The sequence below is a fragment of the Carcharhinus amblyrhynchos genome, chromosome 7 (assembly GCF_965287045.1).
Source record: "Carcharhinus amblyrhynchos chromosome 7, sCarAmb.v2.hapA, whole genome shotgun sequence".
Lineage (NCBI taxonomy): Eukaryota > Metazoa > Chordata > Chondrichthyes > Carcharhiniformes > Carcharhinidae > Carcharhinus > Carcharhinus amblyrhynchos.
Genome location: NC_137330.1, coordinates 23,523,107 through 23,547,737, shown reverse-complemented (window position 1 = coordinate 23,547,737; position 24,631 = coordinate 23,523,107). Strand labels below are relative to the sequence as shown.

General features: G+C 40.6%; 1 protein-coding gene across 1 annotated transcript in view; it reads left to right on the top strand.

Annotated features, from left to right (window-relative positions):
* Nucleotides 1–24,631, top strand: part of LOC145345358 (CUB and sushi domain-containing protein 1-like) — a 1,850,124-nt gene that overhangs the window by 1,804,582 nt on the left and 20,911 nt on the right. Inside the window, exons 58-63 of the mRNA XM_080193174.1 lie at nucleotides 1,050–1,229; nucleotides 8,896–9,069; nucleotides 13,733–13,906; nucleotides 14,610–14,683; nucleotides 14,770–14,881; nucleotides 21,060–21,239. Of these exons, the coding sequence (XP_080049300.1) occupies nucleotides 1,050–1,229; nucleotides 8,896–9,069; nucleotides 13,733–13,906; nucleotides 14,610–14,683; nucleotides 14,770–14,881; nucleotides 21,060–21,239 (894 nt within the window). The remainder of the gene's footprint in view (nucleotides 1–1,049; nucleotides 1,230–8,895; nucleotides 9,070–13,732; nucleotides 13,907–14,609; nucleotides 14,684–14,769; nucleotides 14,882–21,059; nucleotides 21,240–24,631) is intronic.

Genomic DNA, 24,631 nt, shown 5'->3' with positions numbered 1-24,631 from the left:
TTCTGGCATATTTTAATATGAAGAATAGTCTGAAGCTGCAATGATATTAAGTTCTTGTTGCATCACCAGAGCGATTGCACTCTTCACAGTGAAAAATTTAACTTTGTGAAGTGAATGGTTCCACCCTTCACAAACTCTCCTTTGTGATTTTGTTGCTAAGTTGCTTTAATGTGGAAAAAGACCGTAACTAATATAGGCTTTTGAGTAAAAAAAAAGACACAAGCATGCAAAGGGTAAATGACAATATAGCATTGAGAAACATGAATAGCCCTCAACCCTGACCAACATTAGTAATGCAGAAAAACAAAGAAATAATATATTAAACATTATCAGGGAATAAAATTGATGCAAAATATGTAATGGCAAAGGGAATGAAGAGGAGCAGGGGTGAGATTCAGATCAGTCTCTGAGCCATCTTTAACTTGCATTTTAACATGCTCATCTTTATGTTCCATCACTTCAGCTAAGACGTGACCCATGAGAGAAACAATAATTATATGACTACTGCCTGCTCTGTGAATGATTATTTTACTAATTATTTGGAGATTTGAAGTGGTAACATTAGTTCAAATTCATTTCTCTGCATGCGCTTTGGTGATTTTCAGAGATTGTTTCACAGGATGCAGTTTTAGTGTGGTGTCTCCTTTCTCAAAAGCCAAGCAACATTTAAATGAATAAGTAAAGAGCCTAAGCAACAAACTGAATAAATGATGGGACGCAACAATTGTCAGCCCATTAAAATAAGCTATTGGGTGTGAGATGGTAAATAAGAAAAGCTGGTTGCCACCGTAGGTGTTTCTGTGATCATCACATTTGCATATAATTATCATGTAATTCTAAAATTTTAAAAACAATTTAAAGAGTATAAAGGCGGCAAACAACTTGAGAAAAGCAATTTAAACTACAGGCATAAAAAAGTTATAAAATTATAATTTTCCAAAATTACAGAACTGTGTTCACGCTCACATTGAACGGGTATTGAATATAACTCTAGGTTTTAAATACAAAAACAAAGTGGGCTAATTTTTGCTTTTCTTATTGGTCTACAGTTATAGAATGCGGTGACCCAGGTGCACTCGCAAATGGTGTCCAACTAGGAAATGACTTCACCTATAATAAAACAGTAACATATCAGTGTAATCCAGGCTTTCGGATGGAACCGGCTATATCTACCACGCTGCGCTGCATGAAGAATGGATCTTGGAATCAGACCAAACCAGTTTGTAAAGGTATGAACAGATGTTGTATAGAAAGAAGAGGTTGTCATTATTGGACAGTGTATGTGCAGTTAGACATGTGTAAACCTTCTTAATTTGCAGAATCAGACAGTCATGGTTAATGAGTTTTACCTGTGCTGCTGATGAATTTATTTGAGCAGACAACCTAGGTATTTGTTTTTGAGTTGGCCGTTTCGGATCAGAGTTGCCAAGCTGGCTCGCTCACACACTCTCACTGACCTCTATGATTGAGGACAACCCAAGGTGAGAATCCGATTCTCTCAGGCCCATGGGAAATTCAATGGTTGAATTAGGGAACTGGGAATGAAAAGCTTTTCTGCTTAACCTGCCGTTTATGTCCAACCTCTTTCTATCATTCTCTTGAACACAAACACCTGCTGGCCTCCATTACCCTTTCACTTTCCTTCCGGTGAATTGGAAGCTATTAATGGGACCTTAAATGAAATTGTTGCACTTTTCAGAAAGGTAGGTTTTGAGGACTGGTTATGGAGCTTGAGCATTTTTGCTTTATTGGGAAGAGAAGTTTCAAAGCTTGTTAATTGACATTTTGAAGGCTAGCAAAGACGGGCGATTGTTGCAATTTGGTAAGAGATTTACAGCTCGGAAAGAAGCCCTTTGGCTCAACTTGTCTATGCTGCCCTTTTTTTAAAACACCAAGCAAGTTCTAATTGCCTGCATTTGGCCCATATCCCTCTCTACCAATCTTACCATTTAACTGTCTAAACATTTTTTTAAAAGACAAAATTGTACCTACCTCCACTACTACCTATGGCAGCTTGTTCCAGACACTCACCACCCTCTATGTGAATGAATTACCTCTCTGGACCCTTTTGTATCTCTCCCCTCTCATTTTATACCTAAGCCCTCTAGTTTTAGATTCCCCTACCTTTGGGAAAAGATAGTGACTATCCTGCTGATTTATGCCCCTCATTATTTTATAGACCTCTATCAGATCAACTCTCAGCCTCCTACACTCCAGAGGAAAAAGTTCCAGTCCATCCAGCCTCTCCTTATAACTCAAATCATCAAGTCCTGGTAGCATCCTAGTAAACCTTTCCTGCACTCTTTCTGGTTTAATAATATCCTTTCTATAATAGGGTGACCAGAACTGTGCACAATATCCCAAGTGTGGTCTTACCAATGTCTAGTACAATTTCAACAAGTCGTCCCAATCCTGTATTCAAGGTTTTGACCAATGAAACCAAGCATGCCGAATGCCTTCTTCATCACTGTGTCCACTTGTGACCCCACTTTGAAGGAGCTATGAACCTGTACCCTTGATCTCTTTTTTCCATAACTCTCCCCAACACCCTACTATTAACTGAATAAGTCCTGCCCTGGTTCGATCTACCAAAATGCATCACCTCGCATTTATCTAAATTAAGTTCCATCTGCCATTCGTCAGCCCACTGGCCGAGTTGATCAAGATCCCATTGCAATTCTAGATAACCTTCTTCACTGTCCACCATGTCACCAAACTTGGTGTCATCTGCAAACTTACGAACCATGCCTCCTAAATTCTCATCCAAATCATGAATATAAATGACAAATAACAGTGGATCCAGCACCGATCCCTGAGGCACACTGCTGGCCACAGGCCTCCAGTTTGAAAATCAACCCTCAAGAACCATGTCAGATGTCTTCTATCATCAAGGCAATTTTGTATCCATTTGGCTACCTCACCTGGATCCTGTGAGATTTAACCTTCTGCAACAACCTACCATGCAATACCTTGTCAAAGGCCTTGCTCACGTTCATGTAGACAACGCCAACTGCACTGCCCTCATCTACCTTCTTGGTTATCCCTTCAAAATACTCAGTCAAATTTGGGAGACGTGATTTTCTGTTCTCAAAGCCATGCTGACTGTCCTTGATCAGTTCTTGCTTCTCTCAATGCTTGTAGATCTTGTTTCTCAGAATATCTTCTAACAACTTACCCACTACAGATGTGAGGCTCACCAGCCTGTAGTTCCCAGGCTTTTCCCTGCAGCACTTATTAAATAAATGCACTACATTTGCCATCCTCCAATCTTCAGGCACTTCAGTCATGACTGTCTATGATTCAAATATCTCTGCTAGGGGACATGCACTTTTCTCCCTAGCCTCCCACAATGTCCTGGGATACACTTCATCAGGTCCCAGGGATTTATCTACCTTGATGCGCTTCTTCTGTAATATGTACACTCCTCAAGACATCACCATTTATTTCCCCAAGTTCCCTATCATCAATGCCTTTCTCAATACTAAGTACTGATGAGAAATATTAATTTGGGATCTCACCCATCTCTTGTGGATCTGCATATACATGACCTTGTTGATCTATAAGAGGCCTTACTGTCCCCCTGGTTAGTCTCTTTTGCCCTTTATGTATTTGTAGAAGCTCTGTGGATTCTCTATTGCCTTATCTGCCAAAGCAATCTTGTGTCCCCTTTTTGCCCTCCAATTCCTCACTTAACTTTACTCCTACACCCTCTGTAGTCATCATGTCAAATAGCTTAACTATGGGAAAGGTAGCAACTTTCGAGCAAGAAGACATTCCCAATGGAAACGTGTTCATTCTGAAGTGAACTATGTTACCAGGGGTTACCAGTACAAATGGGTTTAAGAAGGAATTAGATCTGTATCTGGAGAGGAAAGGAAGTGAAGGATATCGCAAGTTGATAGGCGTGAGATCCATAGACTTTCCAAGAAGTATTGCTTCCATAATTCTAATTGTTTTTAAGGATTACTACTGAAGAACAAGCCATGTTTTTAATGATATGATCACAGCAATATGATTGTCTAGGCATGACTCATTTGTCATAGGATTATTACAGAATTAGTACCTGGGATTTCATGCCACTGTGAGAGTCAATGAGTCTTTGTGAAGTAAATAAAGAAGCTGTGAACCAGCTGCTGTTTGTACAGCAGCTGGTAGAAACCAACAATAGGGTTTACTATTCTTACATTGCAAAACATGTTCTCCTAATGCATGTGTTACCATCTTGGTGTTAAGTGCCGACATGCCAAACTATGGCTAAGAAAGCCCAGCAACACCTCTACTTTCTCAGAAGACTAAGGAAATTTGGTATGTCAGCTACGATGCTCACCAACTTTTACAGATGCACCATAGAAAGCATCCTTTCTGGTTATTACCACAGCTTGGTATGGCTCCTGCTCTGCCCAAGACTGCAAGGAACTACAAAAGGTCATGAATGTAGCCCAATCCATTATCAAACCAGTCTCCCATCCATTGAATCTGTCTACACTTCCTGGCCTCGACAAAGAACCCCATACGATCCGGACATTCTCTCTTCCACCTTCTTCCTTCAGGAAAAAGATACAAAAGCCTGAGGTCGTGTTCCAACAAACTCAGGAACAGCTTCTTCCCTGCTGCTGTCAAACTTTTGAATGGACTTGCCTTGCATTTAGTTGATCTTTCTCTACATCCTAGCTATGACTGTAACACTATGTTCTGCACTCTCTCGTTTCCTTCTCTAGAAACGACATGTTTTGTCTGTACAGCATGCAAGAAATAATACTTTTCACTGTATGTTAATACATGTGATAATAAATCAAATCAAAAGTGTCTGAAAATGTATATTACACTCATAGCATTTGTTTCCCCTTTCCTTTCTTATACCTTAAAACTTAAGTTAGACCATTTTACATGAGGTTAAGCCTTTTTCTATTTCACCCTTGGGGCCTTTCCTTCTGCCTGCACTTGGACATGAAACGTTGACAGGCTGCGCTAATTCTGGTGATTGTCAAGAAGTGATCCAAATCTTCTTTGCTCTCAGCATTCATGCAGCATTAGATCCCTCAGTAACTCGAGCACAGTAAGATCATTTGTCGACATTCTGGCTGAGATTGGCTAACTCAGCACAGAACTTGGATTGGATCTTCTCCTCTTGCACAATTCAGGAACACACAAGTGATGTGTTTTATTATCGAACTCCCTGGTAATAGAGGCAATTTTATTTTAGGGATGGCTTCAATGTAGCAATAATTTGATTACAATAAATTAACTTTGCTTAATTTTTTGGCAGTAAACGAGGGAAGAGACGTCACAATTTTGACTTAACACTTTGATTGATTTGAGTATACTACTACATACAGACTTTGAATCATAGAATCCCTACAGTGCAGAAGGAGGCTATTCAGCCCATCAGACCTGCACTGACAATGATCCCACTCAGGCTCTATCCCTGTAACCTCACGTACTTACCCTACTAATCCCCTGACAATAAGGAGCAACTTATCATGGCCAATCAACCTAAGTTACATATCTTTGGATTGTGGAAGAAAACCAGAGCACCCGAAGGAAACCCACACAGACATGTTGAGAATGTGCAGACTCCATACAGACAGTCACCCAAGGCCGAAATTGAACCCAGATGCCTGGTGCTGTGAGGCAGTATGCTAACCACTGTGCTGCCACGCTACCCAGCTTATTCTAATCAACTTCCACTCTCACTTGGAATGGTGTTTGTGAAAGTGGTCAGAAGGACCTCAGTATAGCTGGATCTGACTCTCCGTACACGTTCCCAGGATGACCTTGTGGAGGTGGAGCTTTTGTCTGCCCCCTGTGTGGGAATTGTCATGTCGGAGTTTGGGGCCAGAGGCAGGTACTCTGATGTCAGCATTTCCAAACTGAAACCTTCACCAAAACCAGGATACTGATTGCAGGGACATTTGATCAGTCCAAGTTTACCAGCTGACATACTGGAGATGTAAGTCATGGCTACTGTTTTTTTTTCCTGAAGCTTGTATATTTAAGTGATTTTTGATTGCTTGCTTATTTGTTACAATTCCTTACATACCGGATATTTTTGTAAACTCAGGCAGCCTAACAGAATATACATCCATAGCATTTCAGACTCAAAGATTTGGCGACAATTTTCAAAGTTTTTAATGCATCTCCTGAAAATATCTGACTTGTCTTCAGGACGAGGGGACTGACACTTCATCCTCCCCGCCAGATCCATCTTGCTGGATGTTCCAATTTTTATATGGCATGATCCTAGATGTGAACCCCAGTACCTGCCATTTGTAAACTCCTTAAGGAACCTCCCTCTGACCCCAGTTCACCAATATCAGTGGTGGAGGTTTCTCTTGGTCCATTCCCCAAGGGTTCTTTGGAACCTTACTGTCTCATGTTGCTTTCTCATGGTTTACAAATGTAACCAATTTTGTTAGTTGTTGGGATCGACCAGAGATGCTTTTTAAATAAGAACTCGTGTATGTATTTTCATACAAAACAAAAGGTGCTTGACATTTTCAATTGCTTTCATCTGAAATGTCACTTCTATGTGTCTGATAGACTGCCTGATTTTAAATGTAAAAAAAGTTATATTTAAGAACTTGTTTGAAAAGAAGCAATCAAAAATTACGTAAATACACAAATTTCAGACAAAGCACCGATTCCCATGATTCTGGTGTGCAAGTGCACTTTCCAGGTTGTTTCCAAGATTCTTCCAAGATCTTGCACCTAAATTGAACCTTGCGTTCCCAGCTGGTGGAGAGAGGGAAGTTGAGAGAGGTTGGATGGAAATGGGAGAGAGAGAGAGAGAGAAGTGGAGTGGTGGGGGGGGAGGGATGCGGGGGGGAATGGGTAAGAGATTGCGGTGGGGGGAGTGGGATGGGTGGGGGATGAGGAGAGAGGAGAAGAGGAGCTGCTGCAATCTAAGGAAGAGGATGGGAGGGTAGAAGAGAATTGGTCCGAAGGATGTGATCGGGAGGCAAAAAAATCCTTTGGGAAGTGGTGTGTGAAAAAACTCTTGCAATCTGGAGGGTGGGGGAATGATGTGTGTTGGTATGGGAGGGTTTGCTTGGGAGTGTAAGGCAGTAGACAAGACGTGATGCACAAGTAATAGGCCCTGAAAAAATATATCAAACTAGTTTATCAAAAGTTGTCTTAAAACCAGGTCAACTTTCTCTCACACAACAGCAAAAACATAAAAGTGCAGGAAAATCTCAGCAGGTCTGACAGCATCGATGGAGAGAGAGTAGAGCCAGCGCTTTGAGTCTAGATGACTCTTTGTCAGAGCTGAGAGGAAAGAGAGTCAGCAGAGATTTATTCTATGAGGGTACGGAGGGGTGGTGGGATTGAACAAAGGGAATGAAAGTGAACATGCAGAAAGCTGAGAACTACTTCTTCTCATGTTAGTTTAATTTTATGATGTTTGAGGGTCTGGTAATTAAGAAACGTGGGCCAGAGTTTAACATACAAAGTTTGGTCACATGTATGCATCCAACCCAGAAGAGAATGAAATTGCACGAGAAGACATTGGCCGCATGTCTCGACATCTTTGTGCTGTCGGGCAACGTTCCACTCTACAGCGAGCGAGAGAGGAACCAGTGTGCCCGCTGACAATCAGGAAATCAATTTAAATTAGGTACACACCAATTGATCAGAATTTTACATTGACGCGCCGTCTTTATCATTGGCGGGCAGGCAGATTGACAAGGCAGCTTTTATGTTTAAGCTGCAATCTCAATCCAGGGCATGAGGAAGTATCAGGGCTGAAATAAAATAAACACAGGTCTGAAGATCGAGGTCAGTGTGTTATTGTGCTGCCTACACACTCGCGGCGTCGTTTTTACATCAATATTTATTTTTTTCACAGGTAAGCAGCTCCCTGAGAAAGCTCTGCAGTGCCTGTCCCCCTGAAAGAGCATATTCAGAAGCACCATCCCTGCCCTCCCTAGCAGCGCTCAGCATCTCGCAGCTTGTTTTTCACACTGCCTGACCATTAATTGGCCAGCCAGCATGAAACTGTGCTCTGGGGGTGACTGTCACCAGGAACGCATTTTGCGCTCACTTCCAGATCCCCTGGGTGTGTGCAACCGATGGCTGATAAACCATGGAACGTAAACTTTAGAATCAATTTTGATGTCTGAATTCTTGAGTGATGCATTTGTGTCACTTAAATGATTGCTTTTGCGCACAAATGATTACCTTTGAGCATAATTGTTGTCAAATTAGTGCATATGAATGCTGTTGATTGCAAATTATGCCTGAACGTTTTGGAAAGGTTTTGGCAAATTTAACATGATGTTCCTGAAATATAGCACTATGGTGTTGGAGTTGCTTAATATGTTCACATTTATATGATACTTTACAATTACTTCAGTACAAATATTCTACGAGAATAACTCAGCAGAAAAGGGAATTGTGCTCCTTTAGTTTTCAGTAGTTCTCAATTTCTCAATTAAACAAAAAGAGAAACCAACACAGAGATGATTTATTTTTATAATTATTTTGTGATAAGTATGCATGACTTGCACAAATTAAATATTTAATTTTAATAGCAACATAAAAACTGGAGCCACAGTGAAAGTCACTAAGTTTCCAAAGGACCATAGGCTGAAGTTCCCTCTTTTTGAGAAAGAGAGAGAGCTGACTTATGGTCATTTAAACTTGAGGGTCACCACACCTTCGACAAAGGGCAATGTTTTGAGAAGGCAGGGCTTTCATAAATAACCTCAGCCGGTATAGGAATTGAACCTTTATTGGCATTGCTAAGCCTCATGAGCCAGTCCAGCTAACTGACCCTCTACATTCCTAGTTGAATCCCTTCCACTTACACAAATGAATGGTAAAATAATTGCTCGTCTTTTGTGTTTATGAAGTGCCTGAATGTTGTTTGTTTGTCTGTTCCCATTCCCCCTGAAGCTATCACTTGCACACAGCCACCCCCAGTTCTACATGGAAGAGAGCAAGGGTCAGATTTCAGATGGGGCTCTAGCATCAGCTATACTTGCTCAGAAGGGTATCAGCTTTCCTTGTCTGCTGTTCTGACCTGTGAAGGAACTGGTATTTGGAGAGGAGAAGTCCCACAGTGCTTACGTAAGTTTGCATTACCTTTCTTGAATAATTTTAAATCAGGAATGCAATGTTCCCTTTTCTTTTCTCCATGGATGGTGCTGATTAACTGAATCTTTGTTCTACTTATTGTGTTCTCACCCTTCAGTCTCGTTTGCTTATTCTAATTATGTTTGAGTTCTATAATTAATAAAATGATCCCCTGATAATTAATCTATTAGCTTTATTTCTTCCTTTTTTTTCTTACCCATTTATTCAGAAAATTAACCTCAAGTCCAACCTGTAGTTTCTGTTTCTTGGTTGAAATAAATTTTGTTCTCCATACCATTGTCGAATAGATTATGTGTCTCATAATGCTTTTAGTCTGGATTATGACACTAATGGCAGGCCTCTCTGACAATGATGCTTGGGTAGCTAATTTGACTTTTCTCCTGCCTACTCTCCAGAGAAGCATTCACTTTGTGTCCATTATTTTTCCTTCATGATACAGCTAAACTTAGGAATTGTGGAGAATCATATGTACAAATGCACATTTCATGACTTTATGATAGTTCTGTGCCCTATTCTTGCTGTGCTACAGTATCAATATCTTGAATAGTTATTACAGATGTTTGCGTTCAGAAACAAATTATAGTGGCAGCAGCTACATTTGAAAGGTTCATCTTACTTGATTATTAAGAGTGACATGTTTGTAAATGCAGTATATCATTTTAGGTTAAAATGCATGTGATAATCATGACTGCATAAAGCATAAAATTAATGGAAAGTTGTTACAGTGCACAAAGTATGCTTTGCACCATTATTTTTGGACATAGCTATCATTCACACTTTTGCTTTTTGAATTATAAATAAACAAACTCTGCCAAAGTTTTGATCCACACAGATTGTAATGCATATTGCAAATCTTGCTCAGTGAATTATGAATGATCTCCAATAGCAATGGCCATTGTACAAAGATCTACTAGCCAATGGCAAGTAATGAGGGGAGATCTCATTGAGACGTATAAGATGATGAATGGGATGGATAGGATAGAGGTGGAGAGACTCTTCCCGCTCAAAAAAGACAGTAGGACTAGGGGGCACAGCCTCAAGATAAAGGGGAGGCGGTTTAGAACGGAGTTGAGGAGGAACTTCTTCACTCAAAGGGTGGTGAATCTCTGGAATTCTCTGCCCGTTGAAGTGGTGGAGGCTGCCTCGCTAAATATTTTTAAGAAGCGGGTTGATGGGTTCTTGATAAAAGAGGGGATTAAGGGTTATGGGGAGAGGGCGGGAAAGTGGAACTGAGCCACGACAGATCAGCCATGATCTTATTGAATGGCGGGGCAGGCTCGAAGGGCTAGATGGCCTACTCCTGCTCCTATTTCTTATGTTCTTATGTTCTTATCTCTGCCACTGAATAAACCACCGGAGGGAGGCCTGGAAAATCCTGCTCACAGGCAGAATTTCCCATCTCACCCACCACTGGAATCGTAGTGGGTGGGACAGAAAATTTGGCAGACCATGCAAAGGTCTGTTGACTTTGGGTGGGAATGTCTGGTCTTGGGGCAAGCATGGCCGGAAAATCGCGCCCACAGACTCTGGTGACCTGACGTTATGTGACAGAATTTATTTTGTTTTTCCATGAGTTTATTGAAACAGGAATACCCTTTTAGGCAGTTAAATTAAGACGTTACCTTTGTTGAAATGTAACCTGCCATTTCTGTAAGTCAGAGATAACCAGCATGTTAACAAAGACATTAATGTTGATAATGACCTTTGCTGACATTTTCATTCTTTTCTCCTTCCTGCTTGACTTTCCTGTCTAAAATGCAGCGTTTCATATTGGCAACACTTTCATCAGCACTAACTGACCCTGTTGAAGTGTCCATCTCCTTTTGTGAAATTAGATAGGGTGTGTCTTTGGTACTATTTGACTGGGTCAGAGATTCTAGACTTAGGAGAAAGGTGTCTTTCATTATATCAGACTGGACCTGAGGTAGTATATTTTGTGACACGGGATTTTGGGCAACAGTGTCTTTTCAAGGTGTGAGAAACATGTCAAAAGTAGACATATATCAGGATATTCTGAATTATAGATGCACCACTGGGAAACATCAGATGTATTTCCTTGTCTAATTTGTTTGTTGTTGTTATACGAATTATGTCCCCTTCTCCAAATTGCACAATTTCACCTGATGCTGTATGCTTCTGTCTGGCTTCAGCACCATGTGTTTATGGTGCGAGAATCAGCAAATGATTCTTTCCAGCCCACACAATGGTCAGTACCTTGATTGTTCTCAGAAGTGTACCTTGTCCTCAGAAGTTGAGAGTCTCCACCCTGAAATGAAATTCTTGCGATATTTGTAGTTCAGCATCAAGAGATTATCTCAGATCTGTCTTAGAGATGAGAACACTACCTAACTGTTTTAACCAGAAGCCTAATTACATTATGGAATTCTTCTTGACCTCAGGAAGTTGTTATCTTTCATCTTCTGGTGCATGATTGTATCTAACGAGAACTGTATGCCTTTATGCGGATGTATCTTGGGATTAATTTGCTAAGGTCATTGAGCTCAAATGTTTTGAATGCGAATTGGTCGCATAATGTTTTCCTAAATTATCATTTAAGTTTGTCTTGAGTTGCGTTGGAGCTGCTACTTTTTGAAGAATGAAGTCAGCTATGTAATGTATCTTTACACAAATTGCAATTTTTTTTCATAATCTTTTGTACTTAAAATACTGAACTGTTATTGCAATTTCACCCAAGGAATTGATTCTAAATTTATTAAATCGACAGGTACATAAAATTGTGAGGGATGCTAAGGGAGAGTCAAATGTGAAATTAATTCTGTCAATCTCCGCGTAGGCCTCGTGGACAAACTGAGACCAAAATTAATAATTTGGAGGTGGTGATATCATCCAGTTTTGCAAAGTGCTGTTCAGGGGCTTGGCCCATATTTGCCAGACTAAGATTGACAGTATTCCTGAGCTCTTTCATTATGAGACAGAGAGTACTATTCCCTAAGAAAATCCATCTGTTAGGCTCTTTCATTTCAAAATGAATATTTTGAATGGTAAAAGTTTGTGGTGTGACATTTTGCCCTCATAGCCAGATAAGGTATTCTTTGAATGTATGTTTTTCACGCAATGGACTGCATGATGCTAGGATTTGAAATAATTACATACAGTTCCTAAAATTTGTGTTAGCTTTATTCGTGCTTTCCAAAGTGGGACTATAATACTTTGCCATGTACCAAGCCACTCCAAGAGGACGCTGCATGATTCAATCTTTCTGCCCATGCTTTTTAACGTAAGTACCGAGAAAGTACATAACAGCGGCTAGAAATGACTCTCCCCTACCTTCACCTACCGACCCATGAAAACAGCACCAATAGGTGAATTTATGAATGACTCAAATAATGGGTAGCCCCAGCATTCATCATTATTACCCAGTCTCGAATATTATCACCACCTTTTCTCACCACCGTCCTTTGAAATTGACTGCTCATGAAAAGTTCGCTCTTTCGTTTTAACAGAAAAACAACATACACAAATTGAGGGCTGAATAGTCCATCTGTCTAGCTATTCATCAATTTCAGTCATGTATTTCCCCCTATATTAAATTATTTTAAAAATTGTCATGCTATGTGCACCACACCTCAGCTGCTAATTGGGTAATCTTCTGCGAAGTCTCCATCAATACCATTATCTCACCAAGGAGAAGAGAGGTATGGTTCTAGTACTGTTTTTCTCATCCTCGCTGCCCTCCTGAAGCTACTCTCCTGCTCTTAGTATTCTTCACTTATGACACAGGCAAGAAAAGGAATTTTTTGCATGGTAAATCCTTATTGCAATTTAATATCCTGTCATTCCAAAGCATTGTGAATTGAAGAATGCAGATTGTATAATAGTGCATTTAAACATGGTCATCAGAAAATGCTGAAAAATCTCAGCATGTTTGTGGATGCTGTCAGATGTTGTCAGACCTGCTGAGACTTTTCAGCATTTTCTGTTTTTGTTTTGGATTTCAGCATCCACCGTAATTTTGCTTTCATTTTTATTACATACGATCATCTTTCTTTTCTTCTGATGACACTGATTGTCTGTATTTACTTCATTATACTTGCAAATATCTAACTTGACTTCAGCAAAGCCATTTTGAAAAAATCCAGTGGCGTCATGGGTAATTCCAGTGCTGTGTCAAACACCAAGCCATGTCGACTATAAGGGTTCCATGTTCCATCCTAAGACTGTAGTGACCTTAACCCAGGGTAGCAACAAGGCTGCAACAATTAACCACAGCATTACTTATCCAGAGATGGTCAAATCAGCCACAGTTCCCCTTCCTGAACTCTGTCCAGGGATGTGTGCTATGAAAGCAAGTGTGTGCACAGGATAGGGCCTGCTTTAGTAATGCTGTCTTAGGTGTCTAAATCGAACGTTGCCACTTACTGTCTCACTTCGGACATTTAAGAAAAAAGAACCATTGGTCTCAAGCGCTGGTAAATGGATGGCAACAATAGAACTGTATCCCAACGTGAACTGAGGATTCAGGAGAGGAGCAAAAGAAAGAAACTATTGGGTGGAAGAAGGAATCCATCTGGTAAAGCAACGTGATAGATTTTGAAAGCTGTGAAGTTTTTTTGAATACTATGCTCGGGTATTCCACAATGTATTAACTCTGCTTTGGCACTTCCCTTGCCTGCAGCTGTTTTCTGTGGAGATCCAGGAACTCCAGTGGAGGGGCGAATTGAAGGAAGAAGTTTCACCTACAAATCTGAAGTATATTTCCGCTGTCGACCTCCGTTTCTGTTGGTTGGATCTTCGAGAAGATTTTGCCAGGCTAATGGATTCTGGAGTGGAGTTCAACCATCTTGTATTGGTATGGTCACCTCAGCCATTGTCTAAATTAATTATTAACGATCTTCAGTTTGCTCCAAATGGAACTGTCACCACGATACATGTAATTAAATTAAGATAGGTTACCAGGGAGAATAGGAGGATTATTACATTGAGCATGTTTTCTTTAATGCCTGTGTTTTTCATTGTCTTCTGTTTTGCCTGTGTTGCCCATAATGGTGTTAATTTTATGGCTTTACCTCCAGCCAATTTTAAAAACGGGAAGTGGTGAACTAGGAAAATGATTTCATTGATGCAGAGCTTTCATTTTGACAGCAAACACTTACTGTTAAAATGAACAGGAAAGCAGTGAAAATATCTCATAAATAACGTGGCAATGTTACAGTCCAGCGAACAAACCTTTTAAAAGATTGGGCCTTAAAATTAAGTTATGTGAATATCAAAATGTTTATATCCAATTTCATTGTCTACTGATTAATAGCAGTTTTAATATGTTTAAAGTAAATAGTCCGCAAAGGAATTGATTATCCTTGTGTTATGTGCATATATGCTAATATTGCCTTGATGTTATTTCGAGGCTTTAAAGTATTCGGCATAGGAAAACTAAAGTGAACATACATTTTTAAAACTGCTAATTTGTAAGCTGTTTAAATGAAACTCTTTGTAGCGTAGCCAGAGTTATTAATATGTTTTCTCTATTTCAATATTTTCATACTTATAAAAAGATCCAACGCACACAATATGTACAGATCCAGGCACCCCTCATTTTGGAATGCAGAACAGTTCTCAAGGTTACGAGGTAAAAAAGCACTGAATCAAACATTCTGCTAATCATATCTTCCAGTTATTCCCTTTCTATACTGAAAACGTTGGCTTTCTTTACAGGTTGGAAGCACTGTATTTTTCAAATGCCGAAAAGGATACCACATTCAAGGCTCCACAACACGTTCCTGCCTTGCCAATTTGACTTGGAGTGGCATACATCCTGAATGCATTTGTAAGTTTTCCAGCTTCAGAGTATCAAAATCTGCAACAAATTTCTTTCTGCATGTATAGAATATTGCTCCACCTAATTCTTTTGTACCTTCCTGTCCTTGTCCAGATCTAATGAAGTGTTTGATTAATTATTTGACTTTGTTAGAAGTGCAAGTGAGATGTGGTAAACTGCCTTTACCACATTGGATGGTACTTTCTCAAAGCAGGGAGTCGGCACTTCCTGTCAGCGGGCAATAGTAAAGCACACAACTGTGACTATTCTTTCCTGCTGGCAAGAACGTTTTAAATTTTGTTAACTTGATGCCTATTGTAATCAGTCCTCATTATGTGAAACATGATCAATGACTAAAGGAAGATTGGCAGTTGGCCCAGCATTGAATTGCTGGCATGCTGGAGAACCAAAATTGTAAATAGATTTAGGAGGGTGTGTTCTTTAGTACAGTGCATTGATAAAACGAGCATTGATTAAAAACTGCAAACCTGATTCTGAAAGTAGAAAATTATCAATAGATTTATAAAGAGTAATTTTCCACTTGTTGATTTAGTGCATAGCAGTAACATTTCATAGAAACACAAACACAAGCGTAATTGAACTATCATAAATTGATCAGAAAACTGCAAGCACAAATTCCTGATCTGCTTAGAAGATAATGTTATAAAATCACTCCAAAGTATGGTTTTGTTCTTTGGAAAGAATGCAATAATACATGCTCAAATAACTCTCCCTTGTATCTCTCAGTAATGATAGAGGAATCCAAGGTCATTGTCAGCAGTTGCCCAGTGATGCTTCTGCACAAATGCAGCAGTTGTTATTGTTTTTTCCTTCACCAAAGATGTGCTCAACATCAAGACTTTGAAACAAAAGCCAAAAACTATGGAGAGAGAAATACAGTTCACACTGCAGGCCAATTTTTTTTGATTAGAACATGGAGAGTTGGTGGCATAGTGTTCTTGTCACCGGACTAGTAATTTAGAGATCCAGGGCAATGTTGTGGAGACCCAGTTTGAAAGCCACCTGGGCAAATAGGGAAATTTAAACTTTAAAAAATCTTGAATTAAGAGTCTAACGGTGACTGATTATTATAAAAACCCATCTGGTTGACTAGTGTCCTTTAGGGAAGAAAGGATGCAGACACGTGGCTCCAGATCTACACCAACGTGGTTGACTCTTAAATGTCCTTTGAAATAGCAATTAGGGACAGGCAATAAGTGCTGGTCCAGCCAGTGATGAATTTTAAAAAATGAAGATATGAGAAATGAATAACATTTTTAAGCAAATACAGAGCTCAGAAAAAGAGTTGGAAAAACACAGAGTGGAGTGTAGGAGTGATGAAATAACAAAGGGATAATGGTGCAATGAATGGAGGCATGTGACAAAGCTATAAATGGTTACAGCAGAATAAGAGAGTGGGCAAAGATGGGAAAATCTATTGGAGATATTTCTGTGGTCCACGATTGTGGAGGAAGAAAGGCAAATAGACCCAGAGGTGAGGGCCACCCACCAACTGTGTATGGTGGAGGGTTCCCACCTCAAGTAACAGCTCACACCTCTTCCACTCCTAGAGTGCGGTCACTAAAATCAGGGCATCAACATCAGCTGAACTCTGCTTACCTGTCTGCAAGTCACATTTGTCAATTACCAAAATATTGTCCAATTTAAAAATTTATTTTCCCTGCCACATGTCAGGAAATGGCACGGCCCAAGGAGTGTGATAAGTATGTATGTAATTTGTGATCTTCTTCATACATTTCGTCACTTCTGTATTTTAAATTGAGCTATGAATATAAGTTATTTGTAAAGATGGTAATTGTAAGGATCCTTCCCGCCCATCGATATGTGCCTTTTGTTGTGCAAGCAGTATTAAATTTGACAATCTCATTGATTTAAAGAGTGGAAAAACACATAGGGTGAGATTTTGCTTGGGCAAGACCAGAAATTCTCACCTAAAGTCAACTGAGATTTCTGTTGTCAGATCCTTGCCTGCACCAATTCCATGGGGGAGGAGGGGTGATGTATAGAGTTCTGGCCTGCTGTACTATATATCGTGTAGATAAACACCCATATTGCGTTTTTGTTAAAGATATATAAGCAAGAATTGCACACAATGCTATCTTGACTGGCCTCAGTTATGTTACTAGAGGCTGGAAATTCTGCAGCGAGAAACACCTCCTGACTCCCCAAAGCCAGTTCATATACAAGGGCGAGGGTTAAGTCAGGAGTGTAATGGATTGCTGTTTGCTCGCATGAATGAGTGCAGCTCCGACAATACTCAAGAAGTTTCACATCATTCAGGATGAAGCAGCCCATTTGATTGGCATTCCACCCACAACCTTAAAGACTACTTTCAGCCTCAGGTGACTGTCAGTGTGGAGTTTGTACATTCTCCCCATCTCAGCGTGGCTTTCGTTCGGATCACCTATAGACTCTTACAGATATTTTTAAATTTAAATGTCACTATTTGCCAAGGTGGGTTTCAAAGTGGGTCTTCAGGACATTACCCGTTCTCTCCTTGCAGTTCAAAGATGTGCAAGTAAGATAGATTAGCCATGGTGAATGTGTGAGGTTATAGGAATAGGGCGAGGGAGAGGGCCTGGGTAAGACACTCTGTCAGAGAGTCAGTGCAACCTTGATGGGCCAAATGGCCTCATTTTTCACTGTAGGGATTCTATGATTACTACACCACCAACACACAATGGCAGTAGTGTGCACTATCTGCTAGATACACTGCAACAACTGACAAGGCTCCTTCAACAGTACCTTCCAAACCCATGACCTCTACCATCTTGAAGGTTGAAGGTAGCCAAGGCATGGGAACATCACCACCACCTGGAAGTTTCTCACTTAGTCACAGAATACTGTGACTTGGAACTATATCACTGTTTCTTCACTGTCGCTGGGTCAAAATTTCCCATCAGCACTGTGGGTTTACCTGCAACACAGAGACTGCAGCAGTTCAAGAAGGTAGCTCACAGCCACCTTCTCAAGGGCAATTAGGGGAAGGAAATAAATGCCGACCTAGGTAGCAATGTCTACATCCCGTAAAAGAATATAAAAAAGAATGAAGCTAGTATTTTTGACAATTGGCATAAAATATCATGAGCCTTGACAATATTTAACAAAACACTTCACTTAACCATTTACTTGAACTCAGCTTCGCGGGGTGTCAGAGCCTTCCCTGGCATACACTGGGCGTTAGGCAGGCCGCACCCAGCATGGGACGCCAGTCCAACACAGGGCACACAATCACATACACACACAGTCAAACTAACAGGCAATTTACCATGGCAAATTAACCTAAGCTGCACGTCTTTACACTGTAGAAGGAAACAGCGGCTTCTGGCGAAAACCCACGTAGACGCAGGGCGAATGTGCAAACCCCACACAGACACCTGCGGCTAGAATCAAACCACGGTCCCTGGAGCTGTGAAGCAGCAGCACTAACCACTGGACCACCATTCCGAGTGTTATTTTTTAATTCATTCATGAGATGTGAACGTTGCTGGCTATGCCAGCATTTATTGCCCACCCTATGTTTGTGGATGAGGTACCAATCAAGCAGGCTGCTTTGCCCTGGATGGTGAGGAGTTCCTTGAGTGTTATTGGAGCTGCACTCATCCAGGCGAGTGAAAAGTATTCCATGGTGGTGGTGAGCTGCCTTCCTGGACCACTGCAGTCAATATAGTGTTGGAATACCCACTGTGCTTTTCGGAAGGGAGTTCCAGGATTTTGACACTGCTAACATTAATTCTTTACGTACTCTGATATCAGTTAAAACGGTGAGCAAATGTTGGTGGAAGCGAACAACATAGAGTTTGAAAATATAATGTCTGGGAGACTTGGTAAGCGGTTACAGTGAGGAAAACTTACTATGTTGCCCTTGAAATGAGATACTGCATTTGCAGAGAAAGAAGTTTAAGAATAACTTTGATGGTTATACAAAGTTTACCTCAAATCAGGACCAGATAAATGCATGACATTCTCAACATTGGCATGTGATAAATGATTATGCGTTTTGTTGCAAATGCATAAATGAATCTGTTTAGAGTTGAAATAATTTCAACTGAGCTCTTGATTCATGCCTCCTTGTTAGAAAATGCAGTGGGTGTTTCAATCATTTGGTAAGGAGGGAAATTAAAACAGAAAGTGAAACCGAAATTGTCAGCAACAACCACCAAGTCAGTGAACATCAGAGAAGGAATCTCGACAGGTCAAGTCTCAAAATTAAACTATGTTTCTAATTTCAAATGATATATTCAGAAGAAGCATTCCAATGATTTGGACATGCTGAGGTTTTGATTTAATTTGTTTATAGGATTTGGTTGTCGCATGTGGCAAGGTTATATTGCCCCTCCCTAAATGTCCCTGAGAAGGTGAGTAAATTCTTCCCATCTCCCAGCTCTCTTTATATATTTCTTCCCTTCATGTCACCTCATGGGAAATGCAATTTCTACCATTGAGAAATTGGATTGGAAAACCTACCATTAACTATTGCTATTTTTTGGTCAGCTTCCTGAGTGACCCATTGAGGAACCCTGTTCCAATTTTCTCCTGAGCAGTACCTTGATTTTGGAATTCAACCAAGCCAGAAAATTGTTGTTATTTCCCACCGTGCACTGGATTGCTTAGTTTTGAGTCACTGAGTGACTGGATGGCACAGTGGTTAGCTGCCTCACAGCGCCAGGGACCCGGGTTCAATTCTGGCCTCGGATGCGTGTGGAGTTTGCACTTTCTCCCCATGTCTGTGTGGGTTTCTTCCAGGTGTTCTGGTTTCCTCCCACAGTCCAAAGATGTGCAGGTTAGGTTCATTGGACATGCTAAATTGACCCTACTTTCAGGGGATTAGCACAGTAAATATGTGGGGTTTCGGGAATGGGAGTATGGACTTGATGGCCTGAATGGCCCCCTTCTGCACTGTAGTTTCTATGAGTTCTAAATAACTGTTGCTGGTCAGAAAGAGGAAAACACCATGCGACATCCTGTGAACTGAGCCAGGAAGATGAAGTCATGGCTTTTATCTTTCATTGCAACACATGTAAAAACAAAATGAACAACTTCTTGCACGTGAAGTACCTGTATTTCTGTCAATCCCTGGTAGATAAAACACTACCTGCAACAACACAGTATTACTCATAGGCATCATCAGCCAACTGTGGAACATCGCCATATTGGTTTATCTCTATTATGGAAAGGCATTAGGGCCAATGTAGACTATTAGAAGGAAAAGGTGCCAGGTTCATACATCCACTTTTAACTGGAAAACTTTGTAAGTTGGTTAGATGATGGACAAATAAAAAGAAACAGTGGTTCTCGACCTGTTCCCACAAAACTTTTCAATTCGTCAGTAATCTCATTGAATTTTACTTTTTTAAAATTAATCAATGCTGGTCAGCATTTATGGTCCATCCCAAATTGCCTTTGAACTGAATGGCTTGCTATGTCATTTTAGAGAGCAGGTAAGAGTCAACCACATGGCTGTCAGTTTGGAGTTACATCTGGGCCAGACCAGGATAGTAGATTTCCTTCCCTAAAAGACATTAGTAAACAAGATGTGTTTCATGACAATCAACAGTTGTTTGGTGGTTGTTGTTTGACTTTTAATTCCAGATATTTTTATTGAATTCAGACGTTGCCATTTTCCGTGGCAGGATTCGAACCCAGGCCCCCAGAGCATTACTCTGTACCTCCAGATGACTGATCCAGAGACAATACCAGTACACCATCACAACCCCTAAACTGTTAAATTCACTCTTCATGGTCAGGTTCAAATAAACTGCAAGACCAAGTCTGAATAAATTCCCATCTGGTATGAACAATTCAGGATCAGAACTGGGATGAATTTTTTAGGAGCAATTCCCCCACTTGTCCACCATAACCTCAGCAGAAATTCCAAAGCAGCACAAACAATTTGCCTTGTTTTTTCACAAAGACTCAACAGCTATTTTAACAAAGTTACTGTGGTTGACTGGAAGGGCTGCAGAAACACTTTCCCCAAGTGTTGTGTATTTTACTCTTAATCCATCAGCTGGCAACTGGAAAGTGTTTTGTCTATTACTTACTGAGTTTGAGCCACTCAACTGTAAGACAATCAGGAAATTCTGGATCACGCGCATTGATTTATTGATACACATATTTTTTATTTGCTTCACTGTCTGAGTTTTCGTGTTTATTTTCCTTCAAGCTCACAACTGCAGACAGCCAGAAACACCTGCCAATGTGGACGTGCGAGCAATTGAACTGCCAACGTTGGGTTACACCTTAATTTACAGTTGCCAGCCAGGATTCTACCTGGCAGGAGGGTCAGAGCACCGGGCATGCAAGGGTGATGGGAAATGGTCAGGAAAACCGCCAGTCTGTCGAGGTAAGTTAAGCATCAGTGGTAAAAGACAATAACCATCACCTTTGCTCCACTCGCTCATTAAGCGAACAGAATGTCAAACATGGAAATGTGCCATCACCAAACTCACTGTTAGAAGCTCTCAACTTTGTCCCTTGGTCAATGCTGAGCTAACTCAATTTTTGCCAGAGTGGTCACAGAAGCCCTGCTCTCCTTCGAATTGGACAATAGAAAAATTAGCTGGTTTTGGAGTGATTATTATCTAGCATCAGCGTGACCCCCCCCACCCCCCCCACTGCCACTCCCACAAGTACTGATGCACACCCCCCCCCCTCCCCATTGCACCACATAAAAGGGGAACCACCCCCCACCTCCCCAACAGGATCAGGGCACTGCCTGGCCATGTCCCTCACCACCTGGGAGGCTAGACTTACCTATGTGCTTGGGCTTAGGAAGAAGCTGACTCGTATCCCATGAACTCTCTGTCGAGATGCCTTAGTCCCTCCCTGCCATCACCAGATTCTGCTCTTCCTCTCTTCATCAACTCCTTCTCCACCCCAAATGCAGCTTGCCAACTGCTTTTAGTTAGGAACCAGCCAGTTTCCCAATCTTCCTGCTCAACAAACTCATTGGCACCAATTGGGTCGCTTTCTGCAACTCTTGTGCTGATTATTATCATCATCATAAACAATTTGACTGATTTCCTTTTGGGTTACATACTGCAAAGATATAACATTTTTTTGAGAGCTCTTGTGGTAATCAAAATAAATTTGCAGAATGTTTTATTCAGGAATGTGGCATCTGTCTGAATTCCCCAACTGGATGCCTGAGGAATTTCAGAAAATGGCCATCTGGCTCAGTTTGGTAAGGGCAATGCAATGTGCAGCGATGCAAATCAAAAGGTATGAGGTATGATTCCTCAATTATGCTACAAAGATCAGCATTAATGTGACCTCAGCATGGAATTGGTAGATTTAAACCGGCTGCTATTTTTAAAGAGGATCTTCTTTGTTTGGTGTGGTAGACCAATATATATGTCCTTTAACATATTAGTTAGGAGCATGAGTACAATTTTCAAGAATGGGTGGCATAACACGCATACCTTAACAGGCCCCCTGAAAATAAACAGCGGGGAAGTTTCCAGGTTGTATTTACATGCAGCAGGCATACTCTCAGCTGCGCACTAATGCTACAGATTGCAGATAGTCCAAACCCACCCCTCTCCATGTCTGCTTCCCTCTCACAGGACTTGTCTGTGAACTCTCGATAGTTTGCTGGACCATAGCCGTTGATCTACAGTGGGAGCCCCACAAAATAGAAATGCATTCTTGAAATGGCTTGGGCCTCCCACTGATGCAAATGTTTATATGTGGACAATGCACTGTAGACATCAGCATTTCAAAAAAGAGGTTCCTCCAATTTGTTCTGGAAGGTTGTCACAATAGGGAAAGATTGACAAAAGGTACGTTTAATTGGTATTTGAATGAAAGTAATATCTATGCAGTTCTATCAATCGAGGGTCTATGTCAAGCTGACAGTATAACTAACGCCTATTTGTTCCTCTTTACTCCAAATGGGTACAAATCTCAAACAACCTCACCTTATGTGTGCCAATGTCATTGAACAAATAACATTTCCGCTTTTGAAACATTAAAAAAAACACGTCAGATGAATAGATAGGTGATCTGCTTTGACCTTTTTGTCTTGTGACTCACACCCAGGTGTTGTGCAGCACTCCAGTGACATCCCTTTGTAAATGAGAGGCATCTGGCCTCTTCTCACCACATATTAGTGTAGGCATGTCAAAGGTCATGAGGTAACCACGCAAGTGGCAGCCTCCATTGTATCAATCCCAGATATGGCTCATGTTCCAAGTGCACTAATGTCCCATTGCTGTCTTGTATCTGGAAAGGAACAAATCAGTACAGCATTGTGAAAGTAATCAAATACCATACACAAAAAGAAATCAATAACATCAATAAGGTTTTGAAATGCTGATTACTACAGTGCATTGTCCACATATATACATTTATAGTTCTGAAACAATGCAGACGCTCTTTAAATTCAAAAAAGCATCCAAAGCAACCCCCCTTGCCTCCCTGCCAGCAAAAATGACAGTTTAGTAATGTCAAAGATGGGATTAGAAGACTGCAGTTTCAGAAATGCAAGCTTACTTGTGTTTCTCAGAAATTATCAAATTCCTCAAGGAATTCTGGGCCCATTAAATGCAGTAACTGACAATGGTGACTATCACAGTGAGTAATTTTTTTTTGGATTTGCACAGCAATGAGATGCGCTCTGCAGTTTTCCTCAAGAAGCGGCTATGCTCTTTGAGTTCATGAATTTGATCTTTTGCGGAGGAGACTGAGTTGAATTGAGTAAGATAAGAAATGGGGACTATTTAACTGTGGATAGGATGCCATTAGACACTAATGATATGCAATTCTATTGCTTTTTAGTAACATGGAAACAAAGGAGTATAAAAGTCACCATTGTTGCATTGTGTGAATTCAATGCCTTCTGATCACAGAGCAGAGGATAGAAAATTGTCCATTAATGCAATACAACGCATCCATCCAATTGAACTATTTTTTAAGTTTGTCCTTTAAATTTAAAGCAGCACCTAGGAGGTATTCCCAAGCAATCAAACATTGTCCTTCATCTTTCTGGACTTTTGTTCACTACCATAAAATAATTCCTCTGAGTATTTTGTTTGAAGAATGTTTGAATGTGTAACCAGGTGAATTTTCCTTTGCTGCGTTGTAATATCAATGCATTACTTGAAGAGAACCACAGAAATGGATTAAAATCAAGACTGAAATAATAATTCATCAGCAATAAAACTCACTTGGCACCAATAAATTAACTACCCATAAATATCATTGTGCTTATTATTGTCCTCAGAGCTAACAAAATGGACAGTGGCAGAATTCTTTACACATCACAGGAAAAGTGTCTCAAAAAACCGACAACTCGAGACCAGGGCCATGCCAGGTTTCGGATCCTGCTGAATTTTAGCTTGAGCAATTCAGGCAATGGGTGGCTCGGGTCACGCTGGTTGACATGGGTCAGGGATTAGTCAGAGTGCAGGAATAGACTGATGCACAAGTACAGAGGGGGTTAATTAGCCCAGCACCAATGCAGCTACTAGCTAATTTTTCCAGGTCAGTTTTATTTTATTTAATGAACATTGATGCGTGGCATATTCTAAAAATGTCCTGATTTCTTACAACACCAGTTTTTGAATAGTCAGATTTGAGACATTGTGCTACATAACCTGCTGAGTATGATATACTTGTCCAGGTAGAGTTTGCTTGAATCCTGTATGGGAGGGATTTTCAGATTTTCCTGAAAAGATCAGCGAGTGTGTGTGTGTGTGTGTGCGCGTGTGTGTGTGTGCGCGTTGCGTATGATAC